Raw genomic sequence first — 16,842 nt, 5'->3', positions numbered from 1 at the left:
TATATCTCGTTACAAAATATATCGATACCTTAAAAAGTCGATATACTGCCAAGCCCTAGTGCCATCCGAGATACATGGAGGTTGGAGTGTGCTGATATGGGGCGGCATCGATTCAAAAGGTTTAGGGGAGATGACATTTATAACTGGCACTATAAATGCAAGTTTGTATACCCAAATACTGAGGGAAAAGAAGCCTCCCAGATTTTTCGAGAGGAGAAAAGGAAAAACTATGACCTGACTGACTTATGTCCCTTGACTTGAATCCATAGAACATCTTTAGAGTATTTTAAAACAGAGGGGAGAGCAACAAAACTCCTCCAGTAAAGAGCAGCTAAGAAGAATCACTTATGAAGAATGGCAGAACATTTCTCCACAGATTTGTGCAAGAGTGGTATCATCCATGCCTAGGACAATCGAATCTGTCATAACAATTAAAGGCAGACATAAAAAATATTGTTAAAATAAAAGAATGAAATCTGAAAACGAAGGGTATACTGACTGTGTACTGACTTTTTTGGTTCTGTTGGTTCTTAAATATTGACCTTTCATTATAGTTTAATAAGTCAAAAATTTCTGTTTTTCAAATGTATTGGTTTCATTGTACTTGGGCTAAAAACAAATAAAATTGTGAACATTTGTGCCAAATTTGGAGAAATTCCCTCGAGGTGTTTGTGAGATACTGCGTTCACGAGAATGGGACAGACGGACAGAAAAAACCTGAAAACATAAGCTATGGCTGTTGCTGGTGCAGAGGCATAAAAAGTGCCCTAATAGCTCTTTCGGACAAAATACATAATTAAAAATAAATGCAAAGGGAAAACGTCAAGATTACAGTTGGTTTTGTTATTTTTGACAAAAAAATAAGAAAGCTATTAGGATAAATCTTAAAAACTCTCTTGATCATTTTACATGAACTTCCAAGATGATTCCCAACTTGAGCTCATTTTCCCTTCTACTATCAAGTCACGCAGGATTTTCACAACGCAGGCCTTTAATACCATTGTCAGGTCATGAGGTAAAAAAAACACCTGTGCAACACCAGCGAGCTTTATCCTGCACTGCCCAACAAATCTGAAAAAAGCTGACGATCTTGTTAAAAAGCTCTTCAGTATTAACCTGGCCAAATGTCTGTATATTGAACTTAACATATTTACAACTCTGTATTTTTTAAACTTACATTTGTTTACATTTTGGCAAATCTGCACCATGAAAAGTCACACTGAAGTAACTATAAGCAGTTCTGGTTTGCACTGTAACCATGGATGTACAGACGTGATTACTTTGATACTGAAGAAAGCATCTAAATATGATGATTATGAGGGAAGATTCGTTGTAAAGAATGTGTTTTTTTAATATGATTTCAAATCTGATTTTTGAATGTTCATACTCATTGGTTTCAAATTTCAATAAAATGGACGACCAGGTTCCTTAGAGAAAATAAAAATAAATATTACTGCACAAATTTGGATGCCATTTTCATCTGTTGAGTGGACTACTTGTTCATATCTGAAAAATGTATTTGTATTTGTTTACACCCCTAACCATATACCTGGGCCAAGAGGACAGAGTGAATCCATGTCATTATTCAAAGTAAAAACAGCAAGTACTTTCCTCCACTAGTTCCTCTCCAGCTGAAGGTGTGCTAATTAGTGAAATTACAATCACACTGCTATGGTCTTTGTCTGGAATTTAAACTTGCATTCAGTCTTCAGTAGCTTTATGTCAGTCTCCCTCAGTGTATTAGTCTACATAGTCATTGGAAGTCATTACACTTTATAGTATATATACATTTTGTGGCCTATTTTCAGTTCCTGTCTTAGCCTCAAAAAATTATGTTAATTTGGCAAGAAGCAGTTTTTGTTTCTAAGAATAAATGTTTAAGGCCACATTCATAGATTTTTTTTGGCCAATTGGGGGAACCCCAACAAGCCGGAAACACAACATTGTTATAGCTAATGTGTTGCCAATCATTTGCCTATTTATCATCCAGCTGACACAAAGCAACATTAGTATTCAATTGGAGAGACACTCTTCGTACCTCTGGTTTGCTCTCAACCAACTCCTGAGAAAAGCATTAGGAAATATTCTGGAAATAATGTTGACGATAAGGTCATCTGTGGGCAGTATGACTAAAACAATGAGTTAAAGGTGTTAAAACTCAGTAAGTTAAAACTCCATAGAGCTGAGGAGAAATGCAGCATTGGGGATAATTCTCTGTGAGTTCATCACTACAAAAGGACACCTCTCACATTACACACAGTAATTTGATTAATTGTAAACATTTGAAATATTGATTCATGCAGTTTTCGCTAAAAGGTGTTTAAAATACCTTAAGTTAGTTATTGCCACAAAAATATCTACAGAGTAAAATGTCTATTGGCAGCATGACCATGAAGATGAAATGAAGAAGTAATGTTAGTTAATCTGTCTAATATGTTAGACAGTGATGGCAAAATAGCTGCCTCCCATCTGATTCACATAGCCACTGTCATTGTTCAGCAAAGGTCATCAAATAAAAGATAGTCATATCTGTGTCTGTTTATTTGTTGTTACCAGGGATCCAAAATTCAAAGCTCAGTGCCACCCTGGCTTGATGCATGCCCCACCTTGGCCATTCCAATCAAAATGCCCTGCATACACCACTGCTACCAGCAATGATATCTAAGAGAGGAAATATGCAAAATCAAGTGCATACACTCACCGAGTACTTTCTTAGGAACACCATACTAATAATGGGCAGGGCCTCCCTTTGCTCTCAAAACAGCCTCAGTTCTTCGTGGCATAGATTCCACAAGATGTTGAAAACATTCCTTTGAGATTCTGGTCCATGATGACACGACTGCATCACATCATTTCTGCTGATTTGTCAGCTGCACATTCATGCTGCAAATCTCCTGTTTAACTACATCCCAAATGTGTTCTATTGGATTCCGATCTGGTGACTGAGGAGGCCACTGAAGTACACTGAACTCATTGTCATGTTCATGAAACCAGTTTGAGACGACTTTTGCTTTGTGATATGGTGCATTATCATTCTGGAAGTAGCCATTAGAAGATGTTAAACTGTGACCATAAAGGGATGCACATGGTCAGCATAAATATTGAGATAGACTGTGGCATTCAAACTATGATTGATTGTTATTAATTGTCCCAAAGATTGCCAAGAAAACATTCCCCACACCATTACATCACCAGCAGCAGCCTGGAACTTTGACATAAGACAGGTTGGGTCCATGGATTCATGCTGTTCACTCCAAATTCTGACCCTACCATCTGCGTGTCTCAGCAGAAATCCAGATTCATTAGACCAGGCTACGTTTTAACAGTCTTCAACTGTCCAATTGTTGAGCCTGTGCCCACTGCAACCTCCGATTTCTGTTATTGGCTGACAGGAGAGGAACCCGACGTGGTCTTCTGCTGTTGTAGTCCATCCGTCACAAGCTTCGACATGCTGTGCATTCTGAGATGCTTACTTGCTCACCACAGTTATAAAAAGTGGTTATCTGAGTAACTGTAGCCTTTCTCTCAGCTCCAACCAGTATGACCATTCTCCTCTGACCTCTCTCATCAAAAAGGTGTTTTCATCCACAGATATGCTGCTAACTGGATGTTTATTTGTTTTTCACACCATTCTGAGTAAACTCAAGAGACTGTTGTGTGTGAAAATCCCAGGAGATCCGCAGTTTCAGAAATACTCAAACCAGCCCGTCTGGCACCAGCAATCATGCCACAATCAAAGTCACTGAGATCATATTTTTTCCCCATTCAGATGTTTAATGTGAAAATTAACTGAAGCTCCAGACTTGTATCTGCCTGATTTTAAGAACTTCACTGCTGCCACTTGATTGGCTGATTGGATGATTACATGAACAAGCAGGTGTACAGGTGTTCCTAATAAAGTGCTAGGTGAGAGTATAATAGCCTGTAATACCTTAATCCAGAAATGATAACATCAAGGCTCTTTACAAAAATATAGTGACCATGTAGCAGCCATGGCACAAGCTGTATGTTGTCTTTACAGAAAAAACACCATAGATAAGTTAGTGTATTTACAAGGACATTTTATTCTTCTTTGTAGACAATATATATTCTCGTTTGTTCATGTTTGCCAAATAGTATATTTTCATGTGTGCATGTAGTTGCAGAGGCTGGCCTGCTTGTCCAGAGGGCTCTGTTTATATCTCACAGACTGCTAGGCCCCAGTGTAACCATAGGAGCCATAGACCTACCAGCTGACGACGTTTTTTTTTTTCTGTTTCAATAATGGTAAACAATCTCAATGTAACGGATTAATAGTAATCTTTCAGTGTTCACAGCATTTTCTGAAAATCCGGCTAGTCATCCGTATCGTGTAGATCTTTGAGCCCTGTTAATCTTCGACAGAGTAGCTGCATCATCACTACACAGGCATCCATATCCTAACGTATTTACCTCAGCAAGGGTAATGCCAGTGTAATATAATAACAATTGCATCAGCTAAAATCAAATTATTCCCTTTAAAAAGCCATCGTAATACGCGAATAATACACTATAACAACCTAAAATGTGGTGAGCTCTTAATATTACTGATGTTATGATAGAAATTGGAACATTGGTTGCGGAATCTGTTGTGAAAATAAAGCGATTATATGTACCTTCTCAAAGATTTTAGTGTCAAAATCGAATCCCCAATGTATTATGATCCAATGAAAAGCTAGCTACCTGAGCTAGCATATGCATATGTGCCGATATAGGCAGTTCAAGCGAAGCTATAGAGAGAAGGGTTCGCTAAATTGAATTAGCTAAGGAAAACAATACAATTTTAGGTGCTCTGGTTTACTGGGGAAGTTATATACGCTTTAAAAATGATCACACCCTGATGTCAGAATAGTAACAGTCCGCTTTACAATTCGGTATATGTCTAATTTTCAAAACTGTGCTCATTTGAGTAAAAATGTAACGTTTTGTGCTGCTTCGATTATTATTTCAACTAGCTTCTCGGACAAAAACACAACGTGACGCCTAATGGCCAATGGTGGGAAAAAATATTAAAATTGAGATTTTATTTAAGTTCCATGTTGGATATTGGAATATGATTAAGCCGAATAGAAGAGTACAGTGTAACTGTTAAAAATTCTTAGTTCCCATGTCTAAATGCAAGTATCTTGCTCATTCTTCGCCGACACCATTCATTTACCAGGTTTTCTTAAGCTGGTTTGTCGTGACGGTAGCAGCATACGAGACAGAAACGGTACTTAGCATAGCACCGAGCTATCTGGACGGTGATGGGTACATTAGAGAAAGACTTCATTCACTTCAAAAGACGTTATTACCTTTGGAAACAGGCGGATAGGGCGAGCGTACTGGTGAGCTTCTGCTGTCCGGTGCTGAAAGTCTCTGCCTGTGTACCAGCCTGCCGTCCGAGCCGCTTCCACTCGGGTTGGCGGGACTGGGACAACGGGACGTCGTCGGTCCTGTGTTGCTCCGGCTACTGAGGAGGAGGAGGAAGCGGAGCTGGTTGGGCTGTGCTGATTTCCACGCAAAAGCTGGTATGGCACCGTGGCGCGGATAGGTTGCAACTGGACCGTGGTGGTGGTGTTGCTACAAGAAGGGCAGGAGGCTGTAGGGGAGCGGCAGTGTTTAACCCGCTGTTGGGATGAGCTGGCTGCTCTTGTTGATGCTGACATGATCCACCACTTTGACTTGATGTAGTTATTTATGTGAAAATATGAGAGGTAAGATACGATTTCCCATTGAATGGATCACAATCTAATTTTAAGGTTTTGTTTTTCAGCACACGACCTATACGCTATTCATATTAACAAACTTAGCAGGCTAGGTTACCAAAGTTTCTGAAGTTCATCCACGACGCCAACTCCAAAACAGTGTTCACCTTACATTTCTGCGATGCTAGCGACAAAAAAACTACAAAAGTAACGCTTCTTTTTCCGTGTCTGAGTACAAACAAAAACAGCACACCTGTATTGTTACTTAAGTTTCTGCGTAAACAGCGTTAGTATCGCGTTATTTAGTCAAATTGGCTGCTGTCTTTATTGCAGCTCCTGACCACTCTACCATAATTTCCAGGACAACAGTTGACGGTTGAAACTACTGACAGAAGAGGTTGGACTTTGGGTGGGACCACAGCACTACGGATACTTTCTGATTGGTCCTGCACTACTTCCTGGGTAATTCAATGGGTTGTTTAATGGATGTATGGAGGCTTTAACCAATATAAATGAGATGCAAGTTAACCAGAACTGATTTCAGGGCGTGCTATTGGTTGGTGACCGCTGCACAGCCATACGATGTATTTCTATTATGTACATCAACTTGATATGTTTGTATACAATGAAGTGAGTGACCCCATTTTTTTAAATGTTATAAATGAGCATAAGAAAAATCTTCTATTACCTTCATTTTAAATAATACATATATTTTCAGAGATTAATACTCGGAAAATTGGTAGTTACAAACAAAGTGCAATCTAGGTTTTAATTTTTCACTTACCATTATTACGAAGAACCAAAGTCAAACTGTGTGAGATAGTGTTTGTTATTAACTGGTGGCTGTACATCCTGACACGGTCCTATGATCTTACTGGAAATTGTTTTCTGTTCCTGATTCACACAAAAAAAAAGAAAAAAAAGAAAAAAAGAAACCAAAACAACAAACAATGCATGCTTGTTGACGTGTATTAAGAAAAGTCACATTTCAGAGATGCGATAAAGTCATTGTTTTGCAAGTCACGAGTCTCAAAGCTTTGCTATAAAGTCCCAAGTCAAGTCCCAAAAAAAGACGAAAAAGTCCAAAGTCCCAAACAGTTTCAGGTCAAGACAGCTAAGTTGCAAATCAAGAATGAGTTTCACATTAAGACCATCAAATCAAAATTAAGGCTAACATGTCCCAAGTCAAGGGTAACAAGCTCTAGGTCAAATTAAAAAAAAATCAAAATGTATAAGTCTCGAGTGATTAACAGGAAGTGCCAAGTCAAGAAAAAAAAGTACCAAGTTAAGACCATCCAGTCCTACATCAAGAGCAAATCATGCATTAATGGCATCAAATTATAAATACAGGCTAATGTGTCCCAGATCAAGACAGGTAAGTACCAAGTCTAGTCGCACATCAGGAACAAGTCCCATTTCAAGTCTCAAGTAAAGAGAAATAAGTCCCAAGTCAAGAACAAATCTCAAGTCACAAAACAAGGCTAACGGGTCCCCAGTCAAGTCCAAGTCCTACAACTGTGTTCGAGCCCTGAAGAAAGTATTATTGAATGTAGAATATTACCTAGTATATTTCTATTTCTTAACAATTTAGCTATATTATTTCTGCTAATAAATCATCCTAATACAAAATGATTTAATGTAATCATAGCTGGTGATAAAACTTTTCTTTCACACAGAGAGACAGTATAAAGTTAAACAACTTTCTTCAAATTTATTCTTAAAGTAATTTGTCGTCCACAGTCACATACAAGAGAACACAAGCATCAACAGATACTTAAACTCAGGGAATAGGATGGGTCATAAGAAAAGATTTTAGTGAGAGGGAAAAGATGGATAAGTGTCTCCTTCTAAGGTGCAATATGAAAGGTACCTGTACATGGATTAAAGGCACAACAGGTTTGAAGAGACCAAATTTGATCATGTACAAACAATCAGAGGTACAAATAAAGTATTCCTGGGTAAATTCATGACTCTATACAAATGTATTACATCCTCTCAGCAGAAATTCTGTGCTTCATTTAAAAGCTCATATTTATCAAAATAAACAAAAAAAAGTAGGACATCAATCCAGCCAACTTCATGTAAACATGTAAGAACATGATGCAAACCAGAATGTACCCATCAATCTAAGAAAACAGTGCTCGGGAAAAAAAAATACAGATGAATGAATGGTGAAGTGAAATCCCCTATATTTTTTACAGTGTTTATCAACAACAAAGCACAACAGATAACAAAGATTTATGCCAATAACATAAATCTTCAAACAAAAGCTGGTATTGAAATACTACCCAAGAAATAATACCAAACGCAAAAAAAAATATCCAGGCCGGGTGCTATCAATGCCTTGGGAAAAAACTAAGTAGCTGGAATTACCTGTGCTATAACAGCTCTCATGCGCTCAGCTCTCAGGCCCAAACAGTTTGATACTTAAAACACAAACAATAACAACATTATGTGGAGTACCACATCACTATTCAGTATTAAAAGAGATACAGTAGGTCTCGTGCTATTAACAACATTCAATGTTTAAAAATGTAAAAAGTGGTGATACAGCTTAACCTCTTAGATATACACTGAGTACAGTATATCCTATCTTGAAACATTTCTGTAGAACCAAAAAGTGCTGAAACTGTATACCGAGCAAAATCAGAACTAAAGGCATGTGCTGTATATTTAACTGCATTCTAATGAAAAGTTTGTTCCATAGACAGAAGAAAGTGAAGACTAATGGAAAATACAGAGAGAATAAATAAAACAATTAATTAATGGTGGTAGAAAAATGTGCTGGATCAAAAGGAAAGCCATGTTCAGGGAGCAAATGCAAACATGGTGGTCACTTGTAGGGAATAATAGTTGTAAAATACTCGAAACATTATTTGTTGGAAGAGGTTTTGTTGCTGCATATAATGTCAAATATAATAAATGGCATCATACTGCTTATGACACAAGAGCTGTAGTTATTAAAAATATTCTTACCGCACATTTTCACTTTATCATTCAAACAAATCTACACATGTTGCAGCTCCAACATAAATAGATGATTCAAAAGACCTCACATTTTTTCTGTGTGATTCCTTGTCGAAACGCTAAGCTTTGAATAAAGATATTGCTTCATCATCTAGGTGCCACATCCTCAAATGAGCTCAAATGAAGTGGGGTTTTTCAAGTAGCATTTTAAATGACTCCCTTTTGCAAACAATAGATAGCTCACAGCACAAGGACTATGAAACCATATTAAATAAAATATCAACCTTCACTTGAATGATAATTCCAATTTAGTACAACTTGGGTCTCATTTCTGCAGTTTGGCTCACTGTGCATATCTGTAATAAAAGGACTGTACTCTCCAAGCTAATTGTGGATATGTGGCAAATTTGACGCATTGCTAAAAAGTCTGGCGGCAATAAACACAGTAGTCAAAAGAGTTCTGTACAGACCTAACATTGAGATCCAAACCTAGCCCATAAATTTGTCTTTACAACCCATCTCAACTGAACCTGACTGGTACTGCCAAATTTGACACCTTAACTCAACCCAAGACCTGAAGTTATACAGTATTTAGACTTTACTACTGGGAGCTTGCCAAGCTAATGCAATGCATTGGCTACAACTGTCCTTTCTCTACTACTTCTGGGCATAGAGTATCTACTTGCAACAAAAGACACACAAAGACCCAGACAATTGGCACCATTAGAGAGAGAAATTTGAATTTGTTGCTTGAAAAGAACCAAACACAAACCTAACCTAAGACCATAGCTTTACACACCAAAAACCGAAACCCCATACTTTGTCTGGACCTGTCAGTTTAAGGGCAGGTATCAGAATTCTTGTAAAAGAAAATCAGATAATTAGATAGGCTGTTACAAGGTTACCAGGTTAGTCAGACTTATTTGGAAGAGAAAACAAAGGGGAATGCTAACATTATTGCCCAGACTGACCACTGTAAAACATCACCATTGTAAACCATCACAGTGTATTGACCAAATTCTTGGTTCAACTTTGACCTATCATACCAATTATAGTTTTGGGCAATGGTAGATTAATACCTTCTTTTCAGGTATCTTTTTTTTTTGGCTTTACCCCGCTGACTTTTATGCAGCAGTGTTCCCAGATCTCAGAAAATTTCTTGATGAGTGTTTTTTATCACTGATAGAAACCCAAGTTTTAATAACCCATAATTATCCTTTTTGCAGTTAGACAAAATCATTATAACACTGTACTTCCTGACAGCATTCATAGTGAAAGCAGCACAACAAGGAACGACTCAACCACAAGTCCATTCAGTTCCTACAAAGCAGGGATTTCCATACTTCCTTTCCAATTTATTTTCATTTAATTTCCATAGCTCTACTTTGAAATTAAATGAGCAGGGAGAGGATATAAATTCAATGCTTTGCAGTTCTACAACTTTTTTATGTTTTATATAATTTTAGTGAGCTTTTATTTGTTCATAATCCTACACAATCACATTTGCTTCAATTTCTTGTAGAACTTCTCACATAACCAGCAATCTGCAAAGTTCACCACAGTGTGAATTTGTGATGACGGCACTGATATTAAAATTCAGTCGAACTAGGCATTATGAAGCACAGAGTTCTCCAAAGTGAAGTCATACTGAAAATTAGCCAGATTGTAGTTAATATCCCGGGACAGCAGCACATCAGGAATGAGGGGGAATCCTGTCTGCATGTTCAGGACATGAGGAGCCAAAGTGAAGGGGATGTCCCCGAGGACATCCAGGAGAGTCGAAGCAGCGTCCACTGCCGAGGGCCCTGCTACTGGCCCTGTGGTAGGTAAAGCTGTAAGGAGCTTTCTGTCGATTGGTGGAGCAGGATTTGTGTAGGATGACTGCGAGGAATAGGAGACACAGATTTAGTTTCAGTGTACAGTGTTGAAACAGAGTCCGTTCAGATATTCCTTTTACACTGTATTCAGACCCTTTCACATTTTTCACATTTTATTATGTTGCCATCTTATGCTAAAATTGTTAAAATTCATTTTTTTCCTTCATCAATATACATTCAATACCCCAAAAATGACAAAGCACAAACAGAATTTTAGAAATTTTTGCAAATTTATTTGAAAGGAAAAACTGAAATATCACATTGACATAAGAATTCAGAGCCTTTGCTATAACAATTGAAATTTAGCTCAGGTGCCTCCCATTTCTCTTGATCATCTTTGAAATGCTTCTACTCCTCGATTGGAGTCCAACTGTGGTAAATTCAATGATTGAACATGATTTGGAAAGGTACACACCTGTCTATATAAAGTCTCACAGCCGACAGTGAATATCAGAGCAAAAACTAAGCCATGAAATTGAAGGAACTGACAGCAGAGCTCAGAGACAGGATTGTGTTGAGGGAGAGATCTGGGGAAGAAAAATATGTGCTGCATTGAAGGTTCCCAAGAGCATATTGGCCTCCATCACTGCAAAACTCCACCGATCTGGGCTTTATGGCAGAGTGGCCAGACAGAAGCCTCTGCTCAGTGAAAGACACATGAAAGCCTGTTCTGAGTTTACAAAAAAGCACCCAAAGGATTCTCAGACTGTGGGAAACAAGATTCTCTGGTCTGATGAAACCAAGATTGAACTGAATTGGCCTCAATTCTAAACGTCATATCTGGAGGAAACCAGGCAATACTCATTAACCTGCCCAATACCGTGCCAACGGTTTAAGCATGGTGGTGGCAGCAGCATGCTGTGACAGTGTATTTCAGCAGTGGGGATAGGGAGACTGATCAGGGTTGAGGGGAACTTGAATGGGGCAAAGTACAGTACTTTATGAAAACCTGGTCCAGTGCGCTCAGGACCTCAGACTGGGCCAACGATTCACTTTCCAACAGGACAATGACCCTAAGCACACAGCCAAGACAACACAAGAATGGCTTAGGGACAACTCTTTGAATGTCCTTGACTGGCCAAGCCAGAGCCTTGACTTCACCCCCATATCGAACATATCTGGAGAAACCTGAAAATGGATGTCCACCGACAGTCCCCATCCAACCTTACAGAGCTTGAGAGGATCTGCAGAGAAAAATGGCAGAAAATCCCAAAATCCAAGTGTGCGGAGCTTGTCACGTCATACCCAAGAAGACTCGAGGATCTAATTGCTGTCAAAGGTGCCTCAAATAAATACTGATTAAAGGGTCTGAATTTTTATGAATGTGATATTTAATTTGAAAATCAATTGTTTATTGGTAAATACTAAAATCTGAGTATATTTATTTTTTTCTGTTTTGCAGGTTGAACACACTACATTCTAAAATTTTCAAAAAGTATGTAGTGTGGGATTAGGACACACCCAAAATGTTAGTGATCCCCTGTAGTAATGTGTAGTGCATCCTCTAGCCCAAAACTTTAACTAAGGTAATATTTCAGTCAGGACAATCACGTCAAGGTTTTCACCAGTTACTGTAGCAATATGCATTTAAGTTTGGTTGTGTGCTAATGTTCTGGAACGAATCTGAGCAAGTTTGACACAGACTGTCACTGAGCTCATAAACCCACCTGGTAGACCTGAGATACACAACAGTAACTGACTTTTGTTGGTTCAGTCATGACTACATAGGGTTTCCCAAATGGTGAAATTTGGATGAACTGAATCATGTCCCATTCATGTTTTAGATGTATTTTGTGTACAGTGCAGCACTAAGTTGCACTGAATGTTGACTATCAACCAATTTTTATTAGCTGAAATATCTATTTTGTTCACTAGAGAAGCAATGATCAGATGCGATAAAAGACACCTTATAATGTGGTAGTAAGTTATCTAATTATTTTTTCATTAGATTCTATTCAACACAGTGAGATTATATGTTGAAAGAAGAAAAGAAAATATCTCCGGGCTTGGTCACAACTAACTAAAATCAGTTTATTTCAATGGAACTGCTGCGATCAGTGGATTTACTCATGTATGAACTAAGTTTGTGTAGCTTTCACCAAGAATTCAACTCTAGTGAACTCTGACATGGAAATTTGTTTTTAATTGCAAACTGTCTTGACATTACTGATCTTTGAGGGAAAAACAGAAAGTTTTCCTCTTCTTATCCAGTTTGTCATGAACAAAACAAGCCTTAGTCAACTGTAGCTACAGCACGACCTATAGTCGCTACATCACCAAGTTTCCAGCACTACACAATTCATGAGGACTCATGAATGAATTTCAATGTGTTACTTTCTGGTGTAAAAGGGCTGCTGTTTAAACCTGAATTTATACTAGAAAGAAGGGGTTAACAGGATTGCTACCATGGATTATGACAGCATAGACCTGCCACCTAAATGTTAATGTTTTGTAGAGAACAACTGTTAAGAAAATAATAATAATAATAATAAATAATAATTAACAGATAACAACTTTGTCTACTATACATAGGTGGAGAAAGTTGTTATCTCTCTCATATATATGCCAAGCAAAGGCTCACAGCTCTGGCTACCCGCCTGAAGAGATACACAGGAGAAGCAGAAGCCAGGAAAATAAATAGGTGTTTTCCACCGAACCATCCAAAGTGTACTCTCAGTGGCAAGGTGATAACACGAAACAGATCCTCCCAGGGCTGAGACTCAACAATTCTGGAAGACAATGGTGAACATCCAAGAACGAGTGTCAGGTATGAAGAGCTGGACAGCACCGGGCCCAGACATGATCCACACCTACTGGCTAAAGAAACTGACTGCACTCCATGAACGCCTGGCAGCACAAATGAACCAGCTGCTGATGGATGGGACGCACCCAGAGTGGTTAACCCAAGGGTGGACAGTCCTGATCATGAAGGACCCCCAGAAGGGCACGATCCCATCGAACCACCGGCCAATAACCTGCCTCTGTACAACATGGTAGCTCCTGTCAGGCATCATAGCGGCTAAGATGAATAGGCACATGGCCCAATACATGAGCAGGGCCCAGAAATGAATTGGTAGTAATACCAGGGTGCTAAGTACCACTTACTGGTCAATAGAGCAGTCACCCAAGACAGCAAGACCAGGCAGACCAACCTGTGCAGTGCCCGGATTGACTACAAGAAGGCCTATGACTCAATGCCACACACATGGATACTGGAACGCTTGGACATGTACAACATCAACAGGACACTAATAGCCTTCATCAAGAACTCAATGGGGCTGTGGAAAACAACTCTGGAGGTCAACTCAAAGCCAATTGCACAAGTTACCATCAAGTGCGGCATATACCAAGGTGATGCACTATCCCCGCTTCTGTTCTGCATAGGCCTGAACCCCCTCAGCCAGATCATCTCAAAGAGTGGGTACGGGTACCAGTTCCGAAGCGGAACAACCATCAGTCACCTCCTCTACATGGATGACATCAAGCTGTATGCCAGGAATGAGCGAGACATCGACTCACTGATCCACCTCAGCAGGATCTACAGCAATAACATCGGAATGTCATTCGGACTACATAAGTGTGGTCGGATGTATCAAAGAGAGGGAAGATGATCAGAACGGAGGGGGTTGAACTACTGGAAAGGCAGCATTGCAGATGTTCAGGACAGCTACAAATACCTTTGGAACCCAGGCAAATGGGAACCTTGAGGACGCCCCAAGGAAGTCAGCCACAGCCAAATACCTACACAGAGTAAGGCAGGTCCTGAAAAGTCGGCTGAATGGGAAGAACAAAATACGGGCCATCAACACGTACGCCCTGCCAGTCATCAGATACGCCGGTATAATAAGATGGCCAAAGAAGGAGATAGAGGCCACTGATATCAAGACAAGAAAGCTCCTCACAATGCATGGAGGGTTTAACCCCAAGTCCAGCACCCTGAGACTATACACTAAGCGGAACGAGGGAGGCAGAGGACTGGTGACAACAGAACCAGTGTCCAGGACGAAACAACCAACATCCAGGAATAAATCAGGAAGATGGCCCCCAAAGATGAACTGCTAAGTGAATACCTCAGGCAGCAGAAACCCGATGATGCAGAGGAGGAGGAGGAACCATCATGGAGGGACAAGCCCCTACACGGCATGTAACACTGACAGATAGAAGAAGTGGCTGATATCAAGAAATCCTACCAGTGGCTGGAAAAGGCTGGACTGAAGGACAGCACAGAAGCACTAATCATGGCAGCACAAGAACAGGCACTCAGTACAAGATCAATAGAGGCGGGGATCTACCACACCAGACAGGACCCCAGGTGCAGGCTGTGCAAAGATGTTCCTGAGACAGTTCAGCACATAGTAGCAGGGTGTAAGATGCAGGCAGGAACAGCGCACATGGAACGCCATAACCAAGGGGCTTGCATAGTGTACAGGAACATCTGCACTGAGTATGGGTTGGATGTCCCAAGGTCACAATGGAAGACACCTCCTAAGGTAGTTGAGAATGACCAAGCCAAGATCCTATGGGACTGCCAGATCCAGACTGACAAACTGGTGATGGCTAACCAACCAGACATTGAATTGATCGACAAACAACAGAAGAAGGCAGTACAGATAGACGTAGCGATCAATGACAGCAACAGCAACATCAAGAAGAAGGAACACGAGAAGATCGAAAAATACCAAGGGCTGAAAGAGGAGCTACAAAAAATGTGGGGAGTAAAGGCAACAGTGGTGCCAGTGGTAATTGGAGCACTGGGGGCTGTGACCCACAAACTGGGAGAATGGCTACAGCAGATTCTGGGTACAACATATGAGGTCTCTGTCCGGAAGAGCGCAGTCCTAGGAACAGCTCCCAGGCCTCTGGTAGAGGACTCGAGCTTGAGGAAGACACACAACCACCCCCCATGGGAGGGGGGTGAGAGGGAGATTTTTTTTACTTATATATACACACATATACATATACATATATATACATATGTACATATACATATACACACAAACACACACATATATACACACACACACACACACACATGTATATATACACACATACACACACGCATACACATACATATATACATATATACATATATACACACACACACATATTTTATATATATATATATATATATATACACACACAAATGCACATACATACATATACACATATGCACATACATATATATATATACACATATATATATATATATAAAAACACAAATACATACATACATAAATATACACATGCATACATATATATACTCACACATATACTTATATATACTCACACATATACATACATACACATATATACATACATATATACATACATACACATATATACATACATACATATACATACACATACATATATATACATATATGTATGTATATAAATGTATGTGTGTGTATATATATATATATATATATATATATATATATATATATATACATATATACACATACATATATATATACACACATACATATATATATATATACACATACATATATATATATATATATATATACATATATATACATATATACATACATATACATATACATATATATGTATATCTTAACCTTAAGTTGCCTCAATTTCTGTGTAGTGTACCTTAAGGTGTCTCTTCAGGTTTGTGGTTTTCTTCCCAGTGATACTGTTGCTACAGGGCTCCTCTCCTGACAACAACTTATTACACAATCACTTTTTCTCTCGTGGCGTTAGGTTTGAGGTGGGTCTACACGTCAACATATTATATTGCCGTACTCTTCTTTTCCCCTCGCTGTATGTTATCTGATCATAGCTAGGTCCATTCTAGCACTGCTGTGTGTTAATAGGTGCACTGGTGCGCTGATGATTCGAGAGTGCAGGAAGAGAAATGTGCAGCGCAGCCATTCAAAGGAAGACATTTAAATTATGTCATTGTTTGAAAAAGAATACCTCTGTAATTTAATCTACTCTTTTTTGTCAAGAAAAATATAGAGAGACTTGGGTTAAGTTTTTATTTATTAAAATTGATTTTAGTCTCATCTTTTTTTGTCAATGATAATGCATGTTGATATAGTAACAGTTAGTGTTTAATGACGTCAGTGCTGTCTCTTCATTGTCTCATCTTAGTCATGGAAAAAAGGTCATTAATGAACATATTTACTCATAGTTTTCGTTAACAAAATTAACATTGCTTAAGCCAAAGGCCTGGATATGAAATTCATTCAGAGTGGCTGTTTTGAGACTTTGTTTTGTCCTTCTAACATGTAATTAAAGCCAAATGTTTGACTAATTGCAAAAAA

The 16,842-nt window shown here is 38.9% G+C and overlaps 2 protein-coding genes across 5 annotated transcripts in view; both read right to left on the bottom strand.

Annotated features, from left to right (window-relative positions):
• The window catches only part of glcci1a (glucocorticoid induced 1a), a 42,775-nt gene extending 36,702 nt beyond the window's left edge, over positions 1 to 6,073 (bottom strand). For both annotated transcript variants that reach the window (XM_040120929.1, XM_040120930.1), the window contains exon 1: positions 5,313 to 6,073. In XM_040120929.1, coding sequence (XP_039976863.1) covers positions 5,313 to 5,666 — 354 coding nt within the window. In that variant the 5' untranslated portion in view covers positions 5,667 to 6,073. The remainder of the gene's footprint in view (positions 1 to 5,312) is intronic.
• Positions 6,074 to 7,391: 1,318 nt separating this feature from the next.
• The window catches only part of umad1 (UBAP1-MVB12-associated (UMA) domain containing 1), a 17,659-nt gene continuing 8,208 nt past the window's right edge, over positions 7,392 to 16,842 (bottom strand). For all 3 annotated transcript variants that reach the window (XM_040122597.1, XM_040122596.1, XM_040122598.1), the window contains exon 4: positions 7,392 to 10,553. In XM_040122597.1, the coding sequence (XP_039978531.1) occupies positions 10,278 to 10,553 (276 nt within the window). In that variant the 3' untranslated portion in view covers positions 7,392 to 10,277. The remainder of the gene's footprint in view (positions 10,554 to 16,842) is intronic.

Source organism: Xiphias gladius, chromosome 24 (genome assembly GCF_016859285.1).
Source record: "Xiphias gladius isolate SHS-SW01 ecotype Sanya breed wild chromosome 24, ASM1685928v1, whole genome shotgun sequence".
NCBI classification, from domain to species: domain Eukaryota; kingdom Metazoa; phylum Chordata; class Actinopteri; order Istiophoriformes; family Xiphiidae; genus Xiphias; species Xiphias gladius.
This window is presented reverse-complemented; position numbering and strand designations above follow the sequence as displayed.